The 27,099-nt window shown below is 50.3% G+C and overlaps 1 protein-coding gene across 1 annotated transcript in view; it reads right to left on the bottom strand.

Moving 5' to 3' along the window:
- The window catches only part of mybpha (myosin binding protein Ha), a 278,659-nt gene that overhangs the window by 107,141 nt on the left and 144,419 nt on the right, over positions 1-27,099 (bottom strand). Inside the window, exons 8-9 of the mRNA XM_068057618.1 lie at positions 26,658-26,794; positions 19,374-19,560 (exon numbers count right to left, since the gene is read on the bottom strand). Of these exons, the coding sequence (XP_067913719.1) occupies positions 19,374-19,560; positions 26,658-26,794 (324 nt within the window). The remainder of the gene's footprint in view (positions 1-19,373; positions 19,561-26,657; positions 26,795-27,099) is intronic.

The following is a 27,099-nucleotide window of genomic DNA, read 5'->3' as shown; positions in this document are numbered from 1 at the left end:
TGTCACCCCCCCCAAGACCCTATCACACTCTCACCCCCCAAGACCCTATCACACTGTCACCCCCCCAAGACCCTTATAACACTCTCACCCCCAAGACCCTATCACACTCTCACCCCCCAAGACCCTATCACACTGTCACCCCCCCAAGACCCTATCACACTCTCACCCCCCAAGACCCTATCACACTGTCACCCCCCCAGACCCTATCACACTCTAACCCGCCCAAGACCCTATCACACTCTCACCCCCAAGACCCTATCACACTCTCACCCCCAAGACCCGATCACCCTCTAACCCCCAAGACCCTATTACACTCTCACCCCCAAGACCCTATCACACTGTAACCCCCCCAAGACGCTTATCACACTCTCACCCCCAAGACCCTATCACACTCTCACCCCCAAGACCCTATCACACTGTCACCCCCCCAAGACCCTTATCACACTCTCACCCCCCAAGACCCTATCACACTGTCACCCCCCCAAGACCCTATCACACTCTCACCCCCAAGACTCTATCACACTCTAACCCCCCAAGACCCGATCACACTCTCACCCCCAAGACCCTATCACACTGTAACCCCCCCAAGACCCTATCACACTCTCACCCCCCAAGACCCGATCACACTCTCACCCCCAAGATCCTATCACACTCTCACCCCCAAGACCCTATCACATTCTAACCCCCCCAAGACCCTATCACACTCTTACCCCCAAGACCCTATCATACTCTCACCCCCAAGACCCTATCACATTCTAACCCCCCCAAGACCCTATCACACTCTCACCCCCAAGACCCTATCACACTCTCACCCCCAAGACCCTATCACACTCTTACCCCCAAGACCCTATCACACTCTCACCCCCAAGACCCGATCACATTCTAACCCCCCCAAGACCCTATCACACTCTTACCCCCAAGACCCTATCACACTCTCACCCCCAAGACCCTATCACACTCTCACCCCCAAGACCCTATCACACTCTTACCCCCAAGACCCTATCACACTCTTACCCCCAAGACCCTATCACACTCTCACCCCCAAGACCCTATCACACTCTCACCCCCAAGACCCTATCACACTCTCACCCCCCCAAGTCCCTATCACACTCTTACCCCCAAGACCCTACCACACTCTCACCCCCAAGACCCTATCACATTCTAACCTCCCCAAGACCCTATTACACTCTCACCCCCAAGACCCTATCACACTGTAACCCCCCCAAGACCCTTATCACACTCTCACCCCCAAGACCCTATTACACTCTCACCCCCAAGACCCTATCACACTGTAACCCCCCCAAGACCCTTATCACACTCTCACCCCCAAGACCCTATTACACTCTCACCCCCAAGACCCTATCACACTGTCACCCCCCCAAGACCCTTATCACACTCTCACCCCCCAAGACCCTATGACACTCTCACCCCCAAGACCCTATCACACTCTCACCCCCAAGACCCTATCACACTCTCACCCCCAAGACCCTATCACACTGTAACCCCCCCAAGACCCTATCACACTCTCACCCCCCAAGACCCTATCACACTCTCACCCCCAAGACCCTATCACACTCTCACCCCCAAGACCCTATCACACTCTTACCCCCAAGACCCTATCACACTCTCACCCCCAAGACCCTATCACATTCTAACCCCCCCAAGACCCGATCACACTCTCACCCCCAAGATCCTATCACACTCTCACCCCCAAGACCCTATCACACTCTTACCCCCAAGACCCTATCATACTCTCACCCCCAAGACCCTATCACATTCTAACCCCCCCAAGACCCTATCACACTCTCACCCCCAAGACCCTATCACACTCTTACCCCCAAGACCCTATCACACTCTCACCCCCAAGACCCGATCACATTCTAACCCCCCCAAGACCCTATCACACTCTTACCCCCAAGACCCTATCACATTCTCACCCCCAAGACCCTATCACACTCTTACCCCCAAGACCCTATCACACTCTCACCCCCAAGACCCTATCACATTCTAACCCCCCCAAGACCCTATCACACTCTCACCCCCAAGACACTATCACACTCTCACCCCCAAGACCCTATCACATTCTAACCCCCCCAAGACCCGATCACACTCTCACCCCCAAGACCCTATCACACTCTTACCCCCAAGACCCTATCACACTCTCACCCCCAAGACCCTATCACACTCTCACCCCCAAGACCCTATCACACTCTTACCCCCAAGACCCTATCACACTCTCACCCCCAAGACCCTATCACAATCTCACCCCCAAGATCCTATCACACTCTCACCCCCAAGACCCTATCACACTCTTACCCCCAAGACCCTATCACACTCTCACCCCCAAGACCCTATCACACTCTCACCCCCAAGACCCTATCACACTCTCACCCCCCCAAGTCCCTATCACACTCTTACCCCCAAGACCCTACCACACTCTCACCCCCAAGACCCTATCACATTCTAACCTCCCCAAGACCCTATCACACTCTCACCCCCAAGACCCTATCACACTCTCACCCCCCAAAGACCCTATTACACTCTCACCCCCAAGACCCTATCACACTGTAACCCCCCCAAGACCCTTATCACACTCTCACCCCCAAGACCCTATTACACTCTCACCCCCAAGACCCTATCACACTGTAACCCCCCCAAGACCCTTATCACACTCTCACCCCCAAGACCCTATTACACTCTCACCCCCAAGACCCTATCACACTGTCACCCCCCCAAGACCCTTATCACACTCTCACCCCCCAAGACCCTATCACACTGTCACCCCCCCCAAGACCCTATCACACTCTCACCCCCCAAGACCCTATCACACTGTCACCCCCCCAAGACCCTTATAACACTCTCACCCCCATGATCCTATCACACTCTCACCCCCCAAGACCCTATCACACTGTCACCCCCCCAAGACCCTATCACACTGTCACCCCCCCAGACCCTATCACACTCTAACCCGCCCAAGACCCTATCACACTCTCACCCCCAAGACCCTATCACACTCTCACCCCCAAGACCCGATCACCCTCTAACCCCCAAGACCCTATTACACTCTCACCCCCAAGACCCTATCACACTGTAACCCCCCCAAGACGCTTATCACACTCTCACCCCCAAGACCCTATTACACTCTCACCCCCAAGACACTATCACACTCTCACCCCCAAGACCCTATCACACTGTCACCCCCCCAAGACCCTTATCACACTCTCACCCCCCAAGACCCTATCACACTGTCACCCCCCCAAGACCCTATCACACTCTCACCCCCAAGACTCTATCACACTCTAACCCCCCAAGACCCGATCACACTCTCACCCCCAAGACCCTATCACACTGTAACCCCCCCAAGACCCTATCACACTCTCACCCCCCAAGACCCGATCACACTCTCACCCCCAAGATCCTATCACACTCTCACCCCCAAGACCCTATCACACTCTTACCCCCAAGACCCTATCATACTCTCACCCCCAAGACCCTATCACATTCTAACCCCCCCAAGACCCTATCACACTCTCACCCCCAAGACCCTATCACACTCTCACCCCCAAGACCCTATCACACTCTTACCCCCAAGACCCTATCACACTCTCACCCCCAAGACCCGATCACATTCTAACCCCCCCAAGACCCTATCACACTCTTACCCCCAAGACCCTATCACACTCTCACCCCCAAGACCCTATCACACTCTCACCCCCAAGACCCTATCACACTCTTACCCCCAAGACCCTATCACACTCTTACCCCCAAGACCCTATCACACTCTCACCCCCAAGACCCTATCACACTCTCACCCCCAAGACCCTATCACACTCTCACCCCCCCAAGTCCCTATCACACTCTTACCCCCAAGACCCTACCACACTCTCACCCCCAAGACCCTATCACATTCTAACCTCCCCAAGACCCTATTACACTCTCACCCCCAAGACCCTATCACACTGTAACCCCCCCAAGACCCTTATCACACTCTCACCCCCAAGACCCTATTACACTCTCACCCCCAAGACCCTATCACACTGTAACCCCCCCAAGACCCTTATCACACTCTCACCCCCAAGACCCTATTACACTCTCACCCCCAAGACCCTATCACACTGTCACCCCCCCAAGACCCTTATCACACTCTCACCCCCCAAGACCCTATCACACTCTCACCCCCCCAAGACCCTATCACACTGTCACCCCCCCAAGACCCTTATAACACTCTCACCCCCAAGACCCTATCACACTCTCACCCCCCAAGACCCTATCACACTGTCACCCCCCCAAGACCCTATCACACTCTCACCCCCCAAGACCCTATCACACTGTCACCCCCCCAGACCCTATCACACTCTAACCCGCCCAAGACCCTATCACACTCTCACCCCCAAGACCCTATCACACTCTCACCCCCAAGACCCGATCACCCTCTAACCCCCAAGACCCTATTACACTCTCACCCCCAAGACCATATCACACTGTAACCCCCCCAAGACCCTTATCACACTCTCACGCCCAAGACCCTATTACACTCTCACCCCCAAGACCCTATCACACTGTCACCCCCCCAAGACCCTTATCACACTCTCACCCCCCAAGACCCTATCACACTGTCACCCCCCCAAGACCCTATCACACTCTCACCCCCAAGACCCTATCACACTCTCACCCCCAAGACCCGATCACCCTCTAACCCCCAAGACCCTATCACACTCTCACCCCCAAGACTCTATCACACTCTAACCCCCCAAGACCCTATCACACTCTCACCCCCAAGACCCTATCACACTCTCACCCCCAAGACCCGATCACCCTCTAACCCCCAAGACCCTATCACACTCTCACCCCCAAGACTCTATCACACTCTAACCCCCCAAGACCCGATCACACTCTCACCCCCAAGACCCTGTCACACTCTAACCCCCGAGACCCTATCACACTGTCCCCCCCCGACCCAATCACACTGTAACCCCCAAGACCCTGTCACACTCTAACCCCCCAAGACCCTATCGCACTCTCACCCCCCAAGACCCTATCACACTCTCACCCCCCAAGACCCTATCACACTCTCACCCCCAAGACCCTATCACACTGTACCCTCCCAAGACCCTATCACACTCTCACCCCCCAAGACCCTATCACACTTCAACCCCCCAAGACCCTATCACACTCTCACCCCCAAGACCCTATCACACTTTAACCCCCCAAGACCCGATCACACTCTCACCCCCAAGACCCTATCACACTTTAACCCCCCAAGACCCTATTACACTCTCACCCCCAAGACCCTATTACACTCTCACCCCCCAAGACCCTATCACACTTTAACCCCCCAAGACCCAATCACACTCTCACCCCCAAGACCCTATTACACTCTCACCCCCAAGACCCTATCACACTTTAACCCCCCAGGACCCTATCACACTCTCACCCCCAAGACCCTATCACACTTTAACCCCCCAAGACCCTATTACACTCTCACCCCCCAAGACCCTATCACACTATCGCCCCCAAGACCCTATCACACTCTCACCCCCAAGACCCTATTACACTCTCACCCCCCAAGACCCTATCACACTTTAACCCCCCAGGACCCTATCACACTCTCACCCCCAAGACCCTATCACACTTTAACCCCCCAAGACCCTATTACACTCTCACCCCCCAAGACCCTATCACACTCTCACCCCCAAGACCCTATTACACTCTCACCCCCAAGACCCTATCACACTTTAACCCCCCAGGGCCCTATCACACTCTCACCCCCAAGACCCTATCACACTTTAACCCCCCAAGACCCTATTACACTCTCACCCCCCAAGACCCTATCACACTATCGCCCCCAAGACCCTATCACACTGTAACCCCCCCAAGACCCTTATCACACTCTCACCCCCAAGACCCTATTACACTCTCACCCCCAAGACCCTATCACACTCTAACCCCCCAAGACCCTATCACACTATCGCCCCCAAGACCCTATCACACTCTCACCCCCAAGACCCTATCACACTCTCACCCCCAAGACCCTATCACACTCTCACCCCCAAGACTCTATCACACTCTAACCCCCCAAGACCCGATCACACTCTCACCCCCAAGACCCTATCACACTCTAACCCCCGAGACCCTATCACACTGTCCCCCCCCGACCCAATCACACTGTAACCCCCCAAGACCCTATCGCACTCTCACCCCCCAAGACCCTATCACACTCTCACCCCCCAAGACCCTATCACACTCTCACCCCCAAGACCCTATCACACTGTACCCTCCCAAGACCCTATCACACTCTCACCCCCCAAGACCCTATCACACTTTAACCCCCCAAGACCCTATCACACTCTCACCCCCAAGACCCTATCACACTTTAACCCCCCAAGACCCGATCACACTCTCACCCCCAAGACCCTATCACACTTTAACCCCCCAAGACCCTATCACATTCTCACCCCCAAGACCCTATCACACTTTAACCCCCCAAGACCCTATTACACTCTCACCCCCAAGACCCTATTACACTCTCACCCCCCAAGACCCTATCACACTTTAACCCCCCAAGACCCAATCACACTCTCACCCCCAAGACCCTATTACACTCTCACCCCCAAGACCCTATCACACTTTAACCCCCCAGGACCCTATCACACTCTCACCCCCAAGACCCTATCACACTTTAACCCCCCAAGACCCTATTACACTCTCACCCCCCAAGACCCTATCACACTATCGCCCCCAAGACCCTATCACACTCTCACCCCCCAAGACCCTATCACACTCTCACCCCCAAGACCCTATTACACTCTCACCCCCAAGACCCTATCACACTTTAACCCCCCAGGACCCTATCACACTCTCACCCCCAAGACCCTATCACACTTTAACCCCCCAAGACCCTATTACACTCTCACCCCCCAAGACCCTATCACACTATCGCCCCCAAGACCCTATCACACTGTAACCCCCCCAAGACCCTTATCACACTCTCACCCCCAAGACCCTATTACACTCTCACCCCCAAGACCCTATCACACTCTAACCCCCCAAGACCCTATCACACTATCGCCCCCAAGACCCTATCACACTCTCACCCCCAAGACCCTATCACACTCTCACCCCCAAGACCCTATCACACTCTCACCCCCCCAAGACCCTATCACACTATCGCCCCCAAGACCCTATCACACTATCGCCCCCAAGACCCTATCACACTCTCACCCCCCAAGACCCTATCACACTCTAACCCCCCAAGACCCTATCACACTATCGCCCCCAAGACCCTATCACACTCTCACCCCCCAAGACCCTATCACACTCTCACCCCCCAAGACCCTATCACACTATTGCCCCCAAGACCCTATCACACTCTCACCCCCCAAGACCCTATCACACTCTCACCCTCCAAGACCCTATCACACTATCGCCCCCAAGACCCTATCACACTCTCACCCCCCAAGACACTATCACACTCTAACCCCCCAAGACCCTATCACACTCTCACCCCCCAAGACCCTATCACACTATCGCCCCCAAGACCCTATCACACTCTCACCCCCCAAGACCCTATCACACTCTCACCCCCCAAGTCCCTATCACACTCTAACCCCCCAAGACCCTATCACACTCTCACCCCCCAAGACCCTATCACACTCAAACCCCCCAAGACCCTATCACACTCTCACCCCACAAGACCCTATCACACTCTAACCCCCCAAGACCCTATCACACTATCGCCCCCAAGACCCTATCACACTCTCACCCCCCAAGACCCTATCACACTCTCACCCCCCAAGACCCTATCACACTCTAACCCCCCAAGACCCTATAACACTCTCACCCCCCAAGACCCTATCACACTCTAACCCCCCAAGACCCTATCACACTCTCACCCCCCAAGACCCTATCACACTCTAACCCCCCAAGACCCTATCACACTATCGCCCCCAAGACCCTATCACACTCTAACCCCCCAAGACCCTATCACACTATCGCCCCCAAAACCCTATCACACTCTCACCCCCAAGATCCTATCACACTCTCACCCCCCAAGTCCCTATCACACTCTCACCCCCAAGATCCTATCACACTCTCACCCCCCAAGTCCCTATCACACTCTCACCCCCAAGACCCTATCACACTCTCACCCCCAAGACCCTATCACACTCTCACCCCCCAAGATCCTATCACACTCTCACCCCCAAGACCCTATCACACTCTCACCCCCAAGACCCTATCACACTCTCACCCCCAAGACCCTATCACACTCTCACCCCCCAAGACCCTATCACACTATCGCCCCCAAGACCCTATCACACTCTTACCCCCAAGGCCCTATCACACTCTCACCCCCAAGACCCTATCACACTGTAACCCCCCCAAGACCCTATCACACTCTCACCCCCAAGACCCTATCACACTCTCACCCCCAAGACCCTATCACACTCTCACCCCCCAAGACCCTATTACACTTTAACCCCCCAAGATCCTATCACATTCTCACCCCCAAGACCCTATCACATTCTCACCCCCAAGACCCTATCACAATCTCACCCCCCCAAGTCCCTATCACACTCTTACCCCCAAGACCCTATCACACTCTCACCCCCCAAGACCCTATCACACTATCGCCCCCAAGACCCTATCACACTCTTACCCCCAAGACCCTATCACACTCTCACCCCCCAAGACCCTATCACACTATCGCCCCCAAGACCCTATCACACTCTTACCCCCAAGACCCTATCACACTCTCACCCCCAAGATCCTATCACACTGTAACCCCCCCAAGACCCTATCACATTCTAACCCCCCCAAGACCCTATCACTCTCCAACCCGCCCAAGACCCTATCACACTCTCACCCCCAAGACCCTATTACACTCTCACCCCCAAGACCCTCTCACACTCTCACCCCCAAGACCCTATCACACTCTAACCCCGCAAGACCCTATCACACTCTCACCCCCAAGACCCTATCACACTCTAACCCCCCAAGACCCAATCACACTCTAACCCCCCAAGACCCTATCACACTCTCACCCCCAAGACCCTATTACACTCTCACCCCCAAGACCCTATCACACTGTAACCCCCCCAAGACCCTATCACACTCTCACCCCCCAAGACCCTATCACACTATCGCCCCCAAGACCCTATCACACTCTTACCCCCAAGACCCTATCACACTCTCACCCCCCAAGACCCTATCACACTATCGCCCCCAAGACCCTATCACACTCTTACCCCCAAGACCCTATCACACTCTCACCCCCAAGACCCTCTCACACTCTCACCCCCCAAGACCCTATCACACTATCGCCCCCAAGACCCTATCACACTCTTACCCCCAAGACCCTATCACACTCTCACCCCCCAAGACCCTATCACACTCTCACCCCACAAGACCCTATCACACTCTAACCCCCCAAGACCCTATCACACTTTAACCCCCCAGGACCCTATCACACTCTCACCCCCAAGACCCTATCACACTTTAACCCCCCAAGACCCTATTACACTCTCACCCCCCAAGACCCTATCACACTATCGCCCCCAAGACCCTATCACACTCTCACCCCCAAGACCCTATTACACTCTCACCCCCCAAGACCCTATCACACTTTAACCCCCCAGGACCCTATCACACTCTCACCCCCAAGACCCTATCACACTTTAACCCCCCAAGACCCTATTACACTCTCACCCCCCAAGACCCTATCACACTCTCACCCCCAAGACCCTATTACACTCTCACCCCCAAGACCCTATCACACTTTAACCCCCCAGGGCCCTATCACACTCTCACCCCCAAGACCCTATCACACTTTAACCCCCCAAGACCCTATTACACTCTCACCCCCCAAGACCCTATCACACTATCGCCCCCAAGACCCTATCACACTGTAACCCCCCCAAGACCCTTATCACACTCTCACCCCCAAGACCCTATTACACTCTCACCCCCAAGACCCTATCACACTCTAACCCCCCAAGACCCTATCACACTATCGCCCCCAAGACCCTATCACACTCTCACCCCCAAGACCCTATCACACTCTCACCCCCAAGACCCTATCACACTCTCACCCCCAAGACTCTATCACACTCTAACCCCCCAAGACCCGATCACACTCTCACCCCCAAGACCCTATCACACTCTAACCCCCGAGACCCTATCACACTGTCCCCCCCCGACCCAATCACACTGTAACCCCCAAGACCCTGTCACACTCTAACCCCCCAAGACCCTATCGCACTCTCACCCCCCAAGACCCTATCACACTCTCACCCCCCAAGACCCTATCACACTCTCACCCCCAAGACCCTATCACACTGTACCCTCCCAAGACCCTATCACACTCTCACCCCCCAAGACCCTATCACACTTTAACCCCCCAAGACCCTATCACACTCTCACCCCCAAGACCCTATCACACTTTAACCCCCCAAGACCCGATCACACTCTCACCCCCAAGACCCTATCACACTTTAACCCCCCAAGACCCTATCACATTCTCACCCCCAAGACCCTATCACACTTTAACCCCCCAAGACCCTATTACACTCTCACCCCCAAGACCCTATTACACTCTCACCCCCCAAGACCCTATCACACTTTAACCCCCCAAGACCCAATCACACTCTCACCCCCAAGACCCTATTACACTCTCACCCCCAAGACCCTATCACACTTTAACCCCCCAGGACCCTATCACACTCTCACCCCCAAGACCCTATCACACTTTAACCCCCCAAGACCCTATTACACTCTCACCCCCCAAGACCCTATCACACTATCGCCCCCAAGACCCTATCACACTCTCACCCCCCAAGACCCTATCACACTCTCACCCCCAAGACCCTATTACACTCTCACCCCCAAGACCCTATCACACTTTAACCCCCCAGGACCCTATCACACTCTCACCCCCAAGACCCTATCACACTTTAACCCCCCAAGACCCTATTACACTCTCACCCCCCAAGACCCTATCACACTATCGCCCCCAAGACCCTATCACACTGTAACCCCCCCAAGACCCTTATCACACTCTCACCCCCAAGACCCTATTACACTCTCACCCCCAAGACCCTATCACACTCTAACCCCCCAAGACCCTATCACACTATCGCCCCCAAGACCCTATCACACTCTCACCCCCAAGACCCTATCACACTCTCACCCCCAAGACCCTATCACACTCTCACCCCCCCAAGACCCTATCACACTATCGCCCCCAAGACCCTATCACACTATCGCCCCCAAGACCCTATCACACTCTCACCCCCCAAGACCCTATCACACTCTAACCCCCCAAGACCCTATCACACTATCGCCCCCAAGACCCTATCACACTCTCACCCCCCAAGACCCTATCACACTCTCACCCCCCAAGACCCTATCACACTATTGCCCCCAAGACCCTATCACACTCTCACCCCCCAAGACCCTATCACACTCTCACCCTCCAAGACCCTATCACACTATCGCCCCCAAGACCCTATCACACTCTCACCCCCCAAGACACTATCACACTCTAACCCCCCAAGACCCTATCACACTCTCACCCCCCAAGACCCTATCACACTATCGCCCCCAAGACCCTATCACACTCTCACCCCCCAAGACCCTATCACACTCTCACCCCCCAAGTCCCTATCACACTCTAACCCCCCAAGACCCTATCACACTCTCACCCCCCAAGACCCTATCACACTCAAACCCCCCAAGACCCTATCACACTCTCACCCCACAAGACCCTATCACACTCTAACCCCCCAAGACCCTATCACACTATCGCCCCCAAGACCCTATCACACTCTCACCCCCCAAGACCCTATCACACTCTCACCCCCCAAGACCCTATCACACTCTAACCCCCCAAGACCCTATAACACTCTCACCCCCCAAGACCCTATCACACTCTCACCCCCCAAGTCCCTATCACACTCTCACCCCCAAGACCCTATCACACTCTCACCCCCAAGATCCTATCACACTCTCACCCCCCAAGTCCCTATCACACTCTCACCCCCAAGACCCTATCACACTCTCACCCCCAAGACCCTATCACACTCTCACCCCCCAAGATCCTATCACACTCTCACCCCCAAGACCCTATCACACTCTCACCCCCAAGACCCTATCACACTCTCACCCCCAAGACCCTATCACACTCTCACCCCCCAAGACCCTATCACACTATCGCCCCCAAGACCCTATCACACTCTTACCCCCAAGGCCCTATCACACTCTCACCCCCAAGACCCTATCACACTGTAACCCCCCCAAGACCCTATCACACTCTCACCCCCAAGACCCTATCACACTCTCACCCCCAAGACCCTATCACACTCTCACCCCCCAAGACCCTATTACACTTTAACCCCCCAAGATCCTATCACATTCTCACCCCCAAGACCCTATCACATTCTCACCCCCAAGACCCTATCACAATCTCACCCCCCCAAGTCCCTATCACACTCTTACCCCCAAGACCCTATCACACTCTCACCCCCCAAGACCCTATCACACTATCGCCCCCAAGACCCTATCACACTCTTACCCCCAAGACCCTATCACACTCTCACCCCCCAAGACCCTATCACACTATCGCCCCCAAGACCCTATCACACTCTTACCCCCAAGACCCTATCACACTCTCACCCCCAAGATCCTATCACACTGTAACCCCCCCAAGACCCTATCACATTCTAACCCCCCCAAGACCCTATCACTCTCCAACCCGCCCAAGACCCTATCACACTCTCACCCCCAAGACCCTATTACACTCTCACCCCCAAGACCCTCTCACACTCTCACCCCCAAGACCCTATCACACTCTAACCCCGCAAGACCCTATCACACTCTCACCCCCAAGACCCTATCACACTCTAACCCCCCAAGACCCTATCACACTCTAACCCCCCAAGACCCTATCACACTCTCACCCCCAAGACCCTATTACACTCTCACCCCCAAGACCCTATCACACTGTAACCCCCCCAAGACCCTATCACACTCTCACCCCCCAAGACCCTATCACACTATCGCCCCCAAGACCCTATCACACTCTTACCCCCAAGACCCTATCACACTCTCACCCCCCAAGACCCTATCACACTATCGCCCCCAAGACCCTATCACACTCTTACCCCCAAGACCCTATCACACTCTCACCCCCAAGACCCTCTCACACTCTCACCCCCCAAGACCCTATCACACTATCGCCCCCAAGACCCTATCACACTCTTACCCCCAAGACCCTATCACACTCTCACCCCCCAAGACCCTATCACACTCTCACCCCCCCAAGACCCTATCACACTCTCACCCCCCAAGACCCTATCACACTCTCACCCCCCCAAGACCCTATCACACTATCGCCCCCAAGACCCTATCACACTCTTACCCCCAAGACCCTATCACACTCTAACCCGCCCAAGACCCTATCACACTCTCACCCCCCAAGACCCTATCACACTCTTACCCCCAAGACCCTATCACACTCTCACCCCCCAAGACCCTATCACACTCTTACCCCCAAGACCCTATCACACTCTCACCCCCCAAGACCCTATCACACTCTCACCCCCAAGACCCGATCACACTCTAACCCGCCCAAGACCCTATCACACTCTCACCCCCCAAGACCCTATCACACTCTTACCCCCAAGACCCTATCACACTCTCACCCCCAAGACCCTATCACATTCTAACCCCCCCAAGACCCTATCACTCTCCAACCCCCCAAGACCCTATCACACTCTCACCCCCCAAGACCTTATCACACACTAACCCCCAAGACCCTATCACACTCTCACCCCCCCAAGACCCTATCACACTCTAACCCCCAAGACCCTATCACACTCTCACCCCCCCAAGACCCTATCACACTCTAACCCCCAAGACCCTATCACACTGTAACCCCCAAGACCCTATCACACTCTAACCCCCAAGACCCTATCACACTCTCACCCCCTAGACCCTATCACACTGTAACCCCCCACAAGACCCAATCACACTGTCACCCCCCGAGACCCTATCACACTGTCCCCCCCTAAGACCCGATCACACTGTCCCCCCCCAAGACCCGATCACACTGTACTGCCACAAGACCGAATCACACTGTACCCACCCAAGACCCGATCACACTGTCAGCCCACAAGACCGAATCACACTGTACCCCCCCAAGACCCGATCACACTGTACCCCCCCAAGACCCGATCACACTGTCAGCCCACAAGACCCGATCACACTGTACCCCCACAAGACCCTATCACACTGTACACCTCCCCCGAGACCCTATCACCTCAAATTTACAATTGTGCAGGATGTACAGAAATGTACAGGTTTCTGAGGGGGCTTGACAAGGTCGATGTTGAGAGGATGTTTCCACTAGTGGGTGAATCTCGAACTGGGGATATAGTTACAGAATGAGGGGACACTCATTTAAAACTGAGCTGCGAAGGAATTTCTTCTCTCGGAGGGTGGTGAATGTCTGGAATTCTCTACCACAGAGAGTTGTGGAGGCGAGATCACTGAAAGGATTTAAAGAGGAGGTAGATAGATTTTTGAAATATCAGGGAGTTGAGGGCTATGAGGAGCTGGCACGAAAGAGGAGTTGAGGTCTGGGGCAGATCACCTGTGATCCTAGTCACAGAGAGATACAGCACTGAAACAGGCCCTTCTGCCCACAGAGTCTGTGCTGACCATCAACCACCCATTTTATAATAATCCTACATTAATCCCATATTCCCTACCACATCCCCACAATTCTCCTACCTATCCGAAGGACAATTTACAATGGCCAATTTACCTATCAACCTGCAAGTCTTTGGCTGTGGGAGAAAACCCAAGCACCCAGCAGAAACCCACACAATCACAGGGAGAACTTGCAAACTCCACACAGGCAGTACCCAGAACTGAACCCAGGTCACTGGAGTTGGGAGGCTTCAGTGCGAACCACTGCACCACCCTAAATCTTACTTGAGATCTTATTGAATGGTGGGGAAGGATTGAGGGGCCAAATGGCCTACTCCAGCTACTATTTCTTATGTGCTTATGTGTCTGTGCCAGCCGAAAAACGATCCACCTATTCTAATCCCACCTTCCAGCATTTGGTCCGTAGCCCTGCAGCTTACAGCACTTGAGGTGTATATCCAGACTCCTTTTGAATGAGTTGAGGGTTTCTGCTTCAACTACCCTTTCAGGCAGTGAGTTCCAGACCCCGACCACCCTCAGGGTGAAAAAGCTTTTCCTCATCTCCCCTCTAATTTTTCTACCAATCACTTAAAATCTATGCCTCCTCGTCACTGACCTCTCTGTTAAGATCCTTCACCTCCACTCTATCCAGACCCCTCACAATTTTATACATTTCAATCAGATCTCCCCTCAGCCTTCTCTGTTCCAAGGAGAACAACCCCAGCCTATCCAATCTTTCCTCAAAGCTGCATTTTTCCGGTCCCGGCAACATCCTTGTAAATCTCCTCTGTACCCTCTCTCGTGCAATTACATCCTTTCTGTAATGAGGTGACCAGAACTGAACACAGTACTCAAGTTAAAAACAAGAAATGTTTTTATTTCAGATTTCCAGCATCCGCAGTATTTTGCTTTTATTACAGTACTCAAGTTGTGGCCTAACCAATGAGTTATACAGTTCCAGCATAACCTCCCTGCTCTTATATTCTATACCTCAGCTAATAAAGGAAAGGATTCCATATGCCTTCTTAACCACCTTATCGACCTGTCTTGATACCTTCAGGGATCTGTGGACATTCATAGAAACATAGAAAACATAGAAAAAATAGGAGCAGGAGTAGGCCATTCAGCCCTTCGAGCCTGCACCGCCATTCAATCTGATCATGGCTGATCATCCAAACTCAGTACCCTGTTCCCATTTCTCCCCGTATCCCTTGATCCCTTTAGCCCTAAGAACTATATCTAACTCTTTCTTGAATATATTTAATGTTTTGGCCTCAACTGCTTTCTGTGGTAGAGAATTCTACAGGTTCACCACTCTCTGGGTGAAGAAATCTCTCCTCATCTCAGTACTAAATGGCTTACTCCTTATCCTTAGTCTGTGACCCCTGGTCCTGGACTCCCCCACCATCGGGAACATCCTTCCTGCATCTAGTCTGTCCAGTCCTGTTAGAATTTTGTAGGTTTCTATGAGATCTCCTCTCATTCTTCTAAACTCTAGTGAATACAAGCCTAATTGACCCAATCTCTCTTCATACATCAGTCCTGCCATCCCAGGAATCAGTCTGGTGAACCTTCACTGCATTCCCTCCATAGCAAGAACATCCTTCCTCAGATACAGAGACCAAAACTGCACACAATCATCCAGATGTGGTCTCACTAAGGCCTTATATAATTGCAGCAAGACATCCTTGCTCCTGTACTCAAATCCTCTCGCTATGAAGGCCAACATACCATTTGCCTTCTTAACTGCCTGCTGCACCTGCATACTTACTTTCAGTGACTGGTGTACAAGGACACCCAGGTCTCGCTGCACCTCCCCCTTTCCCAGTCTATCGCCATTCAGATAATAATCTGCCTTTCTGTTTTTGCCACCAAAGTGGATAACCTCACATTTTTCCACATTATACTGAATCTCCCATGTATTTGCCCACTCACTCAACCTGTCCAAATCACACTGGAGCTTCTCTGCATCCTCCTCACAGCTCACACTCCTACCCAGCTTTGTGTCGTCTGTAAACTTGGATATATTACATTTAATTCCCTCATCTATATCATGAATATATACTGTGAATAGCTGGGGTCCTAGCACTGATTCCTGTGGTATCCCACTAGTCACTGCCTAACACTCGGAAAAAGACCCGTTTATTCCTACTCTTTGTTTCCTGTCTGCCAACCAGTTCTCGATCCATGTCAGTAACTGACCCCCAATCCCATGTGCTTTAATTTTACACACTAATCTCTTATGTGGGACCTTATCGAAAGCCTTCTGAAAGTCCAAATACACCACATCCTCTGGTTCTCCCTTATCTATTCTACTAGTTACATCCTCAAAAAAGTCCAGTAGATTTGTCAAGCATGATTTCCCTTTCATAAATCCATGTTGACTTTGTCCGATCCTGTCACTGTTATCCAAGTGCTCTGCTATTACATCTTTTATAATGGACTCCAGCATTTTCCCCACTACTGATGTCAGGCTGACTGGTCTATAATTCCCTGCTTTCTCTCTACCTCCTTTTTTAAATAGTGGGGTTACATTAGCTACCCTCCAATCTGTAGGAACTGTTCCAGAGTCTATAGAATCTTGGAAGATGACCACCAATGCATCCACTATTTCTTGGGCCACTTCCTTAAGTACTCTGGGATGCAGACCATCAGAACCTGGGGATTTATCGGCCTTCAATCCCATCAATTTCCCCAACATCATTTCTCTACTAATTCTGATTTCCTTCAGTTCCTCCCTCTCACTAAGCCCTGTGTTCCCCAACATTTCTGGTATTATATTTGTGTCCTCCTTTGTGAAGACAGAACCAAAGTATGCATTTAGTTGGTCAGCCATTTCTTTGTTCCCCATAATAAATTCCCCTGTTTCTGACTGTAAGGGACCTACATTTGTCTTCACCAATCTTTTTCTCTTCACATACCTATAGAAACTTTTACAGTCAGTTTTTGTGTTCCCCGCAAGCTTGCTCTCGTACTCTATTTTCCCCTTCTTAATCAATCCCTTGGTCCTCCTTTGCTGAATTCTAAACTGCTCCCAATCCGCATGTCTGTTGTTTTTTCTGATGAATTTGTATACCTCTTCCTTGGATCTAATGCTATCTCTAATTTCCCTTGTAAGCCATGGTTTGGCTACCTTTCCCGTTTTACTTTTGCGCCAGACAGGGATAAACAATGTTGCAGTTCATCCATGTGCTCTTTAAATGTTTGCCATTGCCTTTCCACCGTCATCCCTTTAAGTAATGTTTCCCAATCCATCATAGCCAACTGGCACCTCATACCTTCGTAGTTTTAAGCCATGTTTCTGTTACTGCCTCTACACCATATTCCCTGATGGCTAATTGTGCTTGTAGCTCACTAATATTATTCAGCACACTTTATGTGTTTACATACATGCATTGTAAACCTGTCTTTGTATTCTTCATAGTCCTTCTTGGTCTGCCCCAACTAATATGGTACTACTTCCTTCTCTAGTATTTTCCAACACTCTCACTTTATGCACCTTATTCCTTTTTCCTACTTCTGTATGCTGGTGCCTATCCCCCTGCCAATTTAATTTTAAACTTCCCCAACCATACTAATGAACCACCCGTGAGGACATTGGTGCCAGTCCTGTTGAAGTGCATCCCCTCCCTTTTGAATAGGTGCCTCCTGCCCCAGAACTGATTCCAATGCGCCAAGAATCTGAAGTTCTCCCTCCTGCATCAAGACTCAAACCACACATTGATTATCCCTAACTTCTTATTTCTACTCTGTCTACTGTGTGGCACTGGGAGTAATCTGGAGATTATTACCTTTGAGGCTCTACTTTTGACCTTCCTTCCTAGCTCCTGAAAATCTGACCATCGGACTTCAATGCCTGGCCTCTCTATGTTGTTGGTACTGACGTGTACCACAACTTCTGGCTCACTCCCATTCCCCTGCAGAATATTCTGCATCCCATCCAAGCTGTTTTTACCCTGGCACCAGGGAGGCAACACACAATATGGGATTCATGTTGATGGTTACAGAACTGTCCGTCACACTATGGAATCTCCGATAATAATTGATTTTCCGCTCTATGCTCTACTCTTTGCTCTCTGTAAAGACTGGAAATTTTAAACAGATTGTTGGGTTCTTATGTTAAGCTAAGGTTGAGGCCATAGAATGTGTACAGAGAGTGGCACAAAATCAAGAGAAATCAATCCACAGCCAGTCTGGGCCTTTGAAACTGCATCAGAGAGGAGTAACAGCACCAAGACTTGTGTCTCTCTTTTACTATTACACATCAGCCTTTTCTCAGTGGCAGAACTCTCAGCCATGACTCAGAACGTCATAGATTCAAGCCCCGCTACAAAGACAAGCATCCATAATCCAGACTTACATTCCCAGCGCTGTACTGAGAGTGCTGCACTGTTGGAGATGCCATCTTTAGGCTGAGACCTTCAAATGACCCTCCGTTTTCCCTCTCAGGCCGAGGTACAAAATCCTATGGCACTATTTTGAAGAAAAGCAGGGGAGTTCCCAATGTCCTGGCCAATATTTATCACTTTTGTCAACATCACCAAAATAGATTATCCGGTCATTATCATTGCAGTCTGTGGGACCTTGCTGTGCACAAATAGTACTTTATTGTTTTTGAAGTTTTGGGACACTCTGAGGTTGTGAAATGCCAATTCGTTCTAACTTACCTTTCACATCAAGCCTGCAGTCAGCTGCTGCTTCTCCCAGTGCATTGACAGCTATACACGTGTAGACTCCTCCATCGAAGGCGCAAGGTTTGCGAATCTCCAGTGTACAGATGCCCTCATTCGTCAGAGATCTGAACTTGGGGTCTTGGCCAAGCAACATCTGGTTCTTCAACCAACTGATTTTGGGCTGCAAGAGACCATAATAAAGAATTCTTCTAATGTGAGGTATTATAATCAATCATAGTGTGATGTATTATACCTTGTTGTACTGTGATGCATAATTGTATATTAATTGTGTTTAATTGTATGCAGGTGGTGAGCATTAACTCATGATTCACTTGAGCCCCTGTAAATAGACACAGACCAAAACTGTGGTTGTTAGGTTTAGGAGGTGTATGCTTATAATGTGTAACTCTGTAAATAAATATAAACGTGTATAAAGATTGGCTCCAGTTCTATTCTTCACCAACTGGCTTTGTGGATTAGAACATGGTAGCAGAGGCTGGTTGCCTAAAGGTAAAGGTTGGAAGCTCAGAAAAAGAAATCAGAAACTACAATCCTAGTAACCATTGTGAAAAGTGGCGAAAAGTAAGCGTAAATTGTCAGGGTATGATGGCCTCCAACGTTCTCGGAGTCTGAACCATATGACCAGTGGAAAAATGAAGTGGACATGTGGATATGGGTTACGTCCCTACCCAAAGAGAAAATACTTCCCACCCAAAGTAAAATCTGAAGTAAAATATTTTGTGAGCTGGATAGTGATGAAGGTTTGGACCTTCTATTAAAGTATTTGGATGAAATCTACAAGGAAGATAATCTATTAAATGTCTATGAGATTTGATCAGACTTTTATAGATTTCGGAAAACAAATAGTCATTCCATGGAGGAATATACAATGGACTTTAACAGATTATATAAAAGATTAATGAAATTAAATTTGGGGCTCCCTGGATCAGTACAAGCCTTTAAATTGCCAGATTGTGCTAAAGTGTCTCAAATGAATAGGCCCCTGGTTCGAACTGGTGTTTGGGTCCCAGACAGGGAGACCCTGTTGGATCAGATATCTGCTGCCTTGAAAATACTTCTGGGGAAACAGTCAAAGAACAAAGAACAGTACAGCACAGGAACAGGACATTCGTCCCTCCAAGACTGCACCGATCTTGATGCCTGTCTAAACTAAAACCTTTTGCACTTCCGGGGACCATATCCCTCTATTCCCTTCCTATTCATGTATTTGTCAATAAGCCTCTTAAACGTCGCTATCGTATCTGCTTCCACCACCTCCCCCGGCAGCAAGTTCCAGGCACTCACCACCCTCTGTGTAAAGAACTTACCTCACACATCCCCTCTGAACTGTGCCCCTCGCACCTTAAACCTAGGTCTCCTAGTAACTGACTCTTCCACCCTGGGAAAAAGCTTCTGACTATCCACTCTGTCCATGCCGCTCATAACTTTGTAAACCTCTATCATGTCGCCCCTCCACCTCCGTCGTTCCAGTGAAAACAATCCGAGTTTATCCAACCTCTCCTCATAGCTAATGCTCTCCAGATCAGGCGACATCCTGGTAAACCTCCTCTGTACCCTCTCCAAAGCCTCCATGTCCTTCTGGTAGCGTGGCGACCAGAATTGCACACAATATTCTAAGTGTGGCCTAACTAAGGTTCTGTACAGTTGCAGCATGACTTGCCAATTTTTATACTCTATGCCCCGACCGATGAAGGCAAGCATGCCGTATGCCTCATTGACTACCTTATCCACCTGTGTTGCCACTTTCAGTGACCTGTGGACCCAGATCTCTCTGCCTGTCAATACTCCTAAGGGTTCTGCCATTTACTGTATACCTCCCACCTGTATTAGACCTTCCAAAATGCATTACCTCACATTTGTCTGGATTAAACTCCATCTGCCATTTCTCCGCCCAAGTCTCCAACCGATCTATTTCCTGCTGTATCCTCTGACAATCCTCATCACTATCCGCAACTCCACCGAACCTTTGTGTCGTCTGCAAACTTACTCATCAGACCAGCTACATTTTCCTCCAAATCATTTATATACAATACAAACAGCAAAGGTCCCAGCACTGATCCCTGCGGAACACCACTAGTCACATCCCTCCATTCAGAAAAATACAGAATATCTGGCACCCGAATACACACACTGGACAATTGGCCTGTGGATGTGACAGTTCTGTCCTGTGTGTTATGATCACTCGCATTAACACTATCCAGCCCTTCTTCTATCGTATTCTGTTCCTCAGGACCTTCATCACAAAACACATGAGCATTTGAGGTACAAAATGCCTTGTTTGCTTCTATCAGCTGCTCAGAATCTGAGATTTTGTAATTAATTCCAATTAATCATGAGGAATGAATCTTAACAGTTTGATTGCTGGTTTTGATAAGTACTGTCTTACCATCACAATCTATTACCTTACCAGGGCCCTTCCATTCCCTATGACCCTCTCTTTTATAATCCACCAAATCTCCTGAATTAAATTCTGTCTCAGATAGTCTTTAAAGATGCCTCAGTGCTCTCCAGATTTCCCCCAAGACCTCAGCCTTTCTCCCTGCATGTAAAGCATTAAAATGTGCAGTAAAAATGGAAATAATTGTTGTAACCTCTAGAGCAGGAGGACTATCACAAAGAACAGAAGGCAATTTGAGATTTCGCTCATAGACCAATTGATAGGGACTAAACCCTCCAACCATCTGGAGTGAATTTTTTGCATGAACTGCCCGTGCCAGGGCAGTTGTTAATTTGCGGTCTGGTTGATCAGCTAAAATTTTATGCAGCATTTCATAATCACTGCATGATTCCTTTCACAGACTTTCAGCTGCAGTATTCATGACCATAATGTTCATGTTTTGATAACTCAAAATGTGTTTTTGGCAAATTCCCCTCCAGTATCAGTCAGAAACTTTCCTGGTGTCCCAAGTCCAGTCCCTATCCATTTCTCCATGATTCTGTCTGTAATAATTCTTTTGTCCTTACTATGTATTATTAAAAAAGATTAAATCTGGTCACCACGTCTACAAAATGTCGAATGAAAATATTTCTGTCTTTGTCTCGTGCCTTTGGATCCATGGAAGGCTAGCAATAGGACATGGTGGCATCTTCCGATACTTATTACAGATTTCACACTTCTCATTACTCTCTTCTGTTAGTCTCGTATACTCTTCATCAATCACACCTGCATCTTTTACCTGGATTTTTAACCTTTAACAAGGAAGATGATCAAATTGTCTGTGTAACTTTATGACAATTTGATTTTTTTTTCTCTCAGTTTCTTATCACCTAATGCAATTAATACGTATCTAACACTCTGATGAGAAACATCAAGTTTTGTTAAGGGGATATAATAATCTCCTGACTGGGTAAACTGCAGAACTGCTGACTTTCCAAAAATAATTGCCTTATCCTGCTCCATATGAAATTTCATATGTGCCTTTTCATAAAAGGTTTACTCAACAGGATCCTATCCCAGTACTTATAAAATGGACTATTCCAACTAGTTTACATGCAATTACAACTCTCCTTAGTGACCTCAATGTGTTGTCATCACCAAACCTGAAGCAAGTCAAACTTTGATGTTCCTTAACCTTGCATTGATCTTCATTACTTAGTGAATCAGGGTAACATTTTAACCAATCTGTACTGCCTACTGTCAAAGAGTAAGCACTATCTAGCACTGCACAGTTAAATGAGTTTGTGACTAACACATTAATCACAGGACTAAAACTCCTTGTGACCAATATAATTTGTTCAGACTCATCATTATCTTCATCCTATTCCTCAGGACATTCTGTGTCGTGTGTCATTTCAAGGATCCTGCCCCTCTGCTCTGGGTAGTTCATTGCATTCTGATACTTTGAGTCACACCTGAAGTTCCTTAGGCATTTCTTGGATTGATTTGCCTATTATTGTTGTTTCAATTCTCTCTTCTGCTGCCATAGCCAGATCTTCTAAAGAAGCTTTCATCCTCATTCCACCTGTCTTTAATCTTTCCATTGTATTGATGCCTGTGCCCAGTATCTGAACCATTTCAAAAGCTGGCAATCATTGAGCCCTCTATTCTTGGTATCACTGCAGAATGTCCCATTTGTTCCATGAAGTCTGAAGTAAATGACTGTTGTCTATATGGACTTCATAAAGCCTTTGACAAGGTCCCTCATGGCAGACTGGTACAAAAGGTGAAGTCACACGGGATCAGAGGTGAGCTGGCAAGATGATTATAGAACTGGCTCGGTCATAGAAGACAGAGGAAGGGTATGGGCGGCACAGTGGCGCAGTGGTTAGCACCGCAGCCTCACAGCTCCAGCGACCCGGGTTCAATTCTGGGTACTGCCTGTGTGGAGTTTGCAAGTTCTCCCTGTGTCTGCGTGGGTTTTCTCCGGGCGCTCCAGTTTCCTCCCACATGCCAAAGACTTGCAGGTTGATAGGTTAATTGGCCATTATAAATTGCCCCTAGTATAGGAAGGTGGTAGGGAAAATATAGGGACAGGTGGGGATGTGGTAGGAATATGGGATTAGTGTAGGATTAGTATAAATGGGTGGTTGATGGTCGGCACAGACTCGGTGGGCCGAAGGGCCTGTTTCAGTGCTGTATCTCTAAACTAAAACTAAACTGGCAGCAAGAACCAGGGTGGGAGAAGGGCAGGACAGGGATCACGGTCTCTTCCCAATTGAGGCCAATTAAATTTGTTAAAAAGCTCATTAAGAGCGTGTCAAGGGGTGACCTGTAAATTTTTAAACGGTGGGCAGGGCATTACCCCGGCCCCATAAAAGGGTCAGTGGGACAAAGGGGGACTCAGCACTTGGTAAAGGGGCCTTTGGTGATGTATAGGTGGCAGGGAGAGTGAGCACTCAGTGGCCAGGCTTTGAATGGGGTCAACACCCCCTGGCATTGTGGGGGCTGGAGAACAGTGGTAAATGCTGCCAAGGACAACTGGGCAGCCAGCTGCTCAGAAGGAAGGCTACAGCTGGCAATGGGGGCACGACTGTCAGATTTTGGCTCCAGTGGTGATGAGGGGCAATACCCTCCATAAAAGGGCAGACCCCTGAGCAACCGGAGAGCACGGAAGAGGAAAGAGGGGCAGGGAGGCAATGGAGGCCAAACCCCAACAGAGGATTGACTGCCAAAAGCGGAGCTACCTTGAGATGACCGTGAACCAGTGCCCCAGGAGACAGCAACTCTCCAGGCAGATGGTCACGGATCTGTGGCCTCATCGCCGAAGACCGCACAGCTCGCAGCACTGGCTGTCATGCCCTGCCAATGGCTGTCAAGGTCACTGCAGCCTTCAATGTCTTCACTTCTGGCTGCTTCCAAGGATCAGCTGTGGACCTTAGTGGCTGCACACCGCTGCATCTTGCTGGTCACTGATATCCTCTTTGCCAGAGCTAGACAGTACATTCAGTTGATGACAGATGTGGCTTTGCAGGGACAGAGGGCACTGTGTTTTGCTGCCATCACTGGATTCCCCCAGGTGCGGGGCAGAATTGATTGCACCCATGTGGCCATCGAGGTGCCCAGTGGGTCAGATTCATCAAAGGCTTCCACTCCCTCAACATCCAACTGGTCTGTGACCACAACAAGAGCTTCCTACTTGTTCGCACTCACTTTCCTGGCAGCTGCCATGACTCCTTCATCCTCCGGCAGTCTGGGCCACCTCAGATCTTCACTCCAACCCTCAAACTCCACGGACAGATTCGAGGAGACAAAGGATATCCCTTGAAGATATGGCTACTCATCCCGCAATGGCAGCCCCAGACAGAGGCACAAAGGCGACACAAACAAAGCCACTTGCTCAGCAGGACAATCATTGAGCAGGCCATCAGGTTTCTGAAGATGTGATTCCAGTGCCTGGACCGGTTGGGTGGTGCGCCCCAGTACCCTCCTGCAAGGGTCTCAATCATTGTGGTGGTCTGCTGTGATTTCCATTACTTGGCCCTCCAGAGAGGTATCAACCTTGAGGACAGTGAGGACCTGGAAGCAGAGAACTCATCAAGGGAGGAGCCGGAGGTGAGAGCAGGAAGAGGAGGCGGAGGCAGTTAACATTGAATAGAGGGGTGCCTCAGCTGCATAACAAGGTGACCTCCTCCTGCCACTCTCTGGGAAAAGGACCTCCCACCTTGCCCTCACGGGCTCCAACACTAGATCCAGGTCGGCAACAAAGAAGCGAGGAGCAGCCCTGCCCCGGATGCCAGGCCTCCAGCTCTCCTGTAACAGCTCACTTTCCTCTGGTGCTGTGGAAGGCTTTGGTACGATCATAGAGTATAAAAATTGGCAAGTCACGCTGCAGCTGTACAGAACTTTAGCTTGGCCACACTTAGAATATTGTGTGCAATTCTGATCGCCACACTACCAGAAGGATGTGGAGGCTTTGGAGAGGGTACAGAAGAGGTTTACCAGGTTGTTGCCTGGTCTGGAGGGTATTAGCGATGATGAGAGGTTGGATAAACTCGGATTGTTTTCACTGGAACGACGGAGGTGGAGGGGCGACATGATAGAGGTTTACAAAGTTATGAGCGGCATGGACAGAGTGGATAGTCAGAAGCTTTTTCCCAGGGTGGAAGAGTCAGTTACTAGGGGACATAGCTTTAAGGTGAGAGGGGCAAAGTTTAGAGGGGATGTGCAAGGCAAGTTTTTTACACAGAGGGTGGTGAGTGCCTGAAACTTGCTGCTGGGGGAGGTGGTGGAAGCAGGTACGATAGCGACGTTTAAGAGGCTTATTGACAAATACATGAATAGGATGGGAATAGAGGGATACGGTCCCCGGAAGTGCAGAAGATTTTAGTTTAGGCAGGCATCAAGATCGGCGCAGGCTTGGAGGGCCAAGTGGCCTGTTCCTGTGCTGTACTGTTCTTTGTTGTTCTTAATCAGCAGATTTCTCCCTCAGGACCACCAGCAGCCTGAGTCATGGCTGCCATGGGGAGTCTAAATCAGTCTCACATTTCATCTGACCTGTGTCTGTTCCTGTCCCTACTGGCCCTAAGTGGACATGAAACCCATCTTTGTATGAACTAGGGGCTTTCACATATGAAATTAATTGGTTTTTGACTCAAAAACAGAACCAGCTCCTGTTTCCCACCTCCGTTGCAAAAATTCAGCCAGTGTATGTCTGACTGAGGTTGTAGTACTCAGTGTGTGTATGTGTATGTCTGACTAAGATTGTAACACACAGGGTGTGTGTGTGTATCTGACTGTGTGATTGTAACAGTCAGGGTGTGTGGGTGTGTGTGTGTCTGACTCAGATTGTAACACTTATGGTGCTTGTGTTTTCTTACCTTGGGATTTCCTCTCACGCTGCAGTAGAGTTTGGTGGTGAATCCCACAGTGGCGGTCTTGTCTGCTGGAGGCTGTGTAAATTTAGGGGGCTCATTGAAGTCCTTTTCTTGATACACGGGGGGATTGTATGTGATACCTGTAGACAAAGGTGGACAGTTAAGTTACAGTTGTTGATCAGGGAGCTGGACATGGAAGCTCGTGAGTTCAAGGGAGGGAACAGCAATATCCTTTGTGCCTTTATTTAAGAAGGGCAGCAGGGATAAGCCAGGGAACTAAAGGCTGGTGAGCCTTACATCAGTGGTGGGAAAGTTATTGGAAGGGATTCTGAGAGACAGGATTTAAATGCATTTGGAAAGGCATGGTCTGATTAGGGTTAGTCAGCATGGCTTTGTGCGTGGGAAATCATGTCTCACGGATTTGATTGAGTTTTTTGAGGAGGTG

This window comes from Heterodontus francisci, chromosome 25 (genome assembly GCF_036365525.1).
Source record: "Heterodontus francisci isolate sHetFra1 chromosome 25, sHetFra1.hap1, whole genome shotgun sequence".
In the NCBI taxonomy this organism is placed as follows: Eukaryota; Metazoa; Chordata; class Chondrichthyes; order Heterodontiformes; family Heterodontidae; genus Heterodontus; species Heterodontus francisci.
This window is presented reverse-complemented; position numbering and strand designations above follow the sequence as displayed.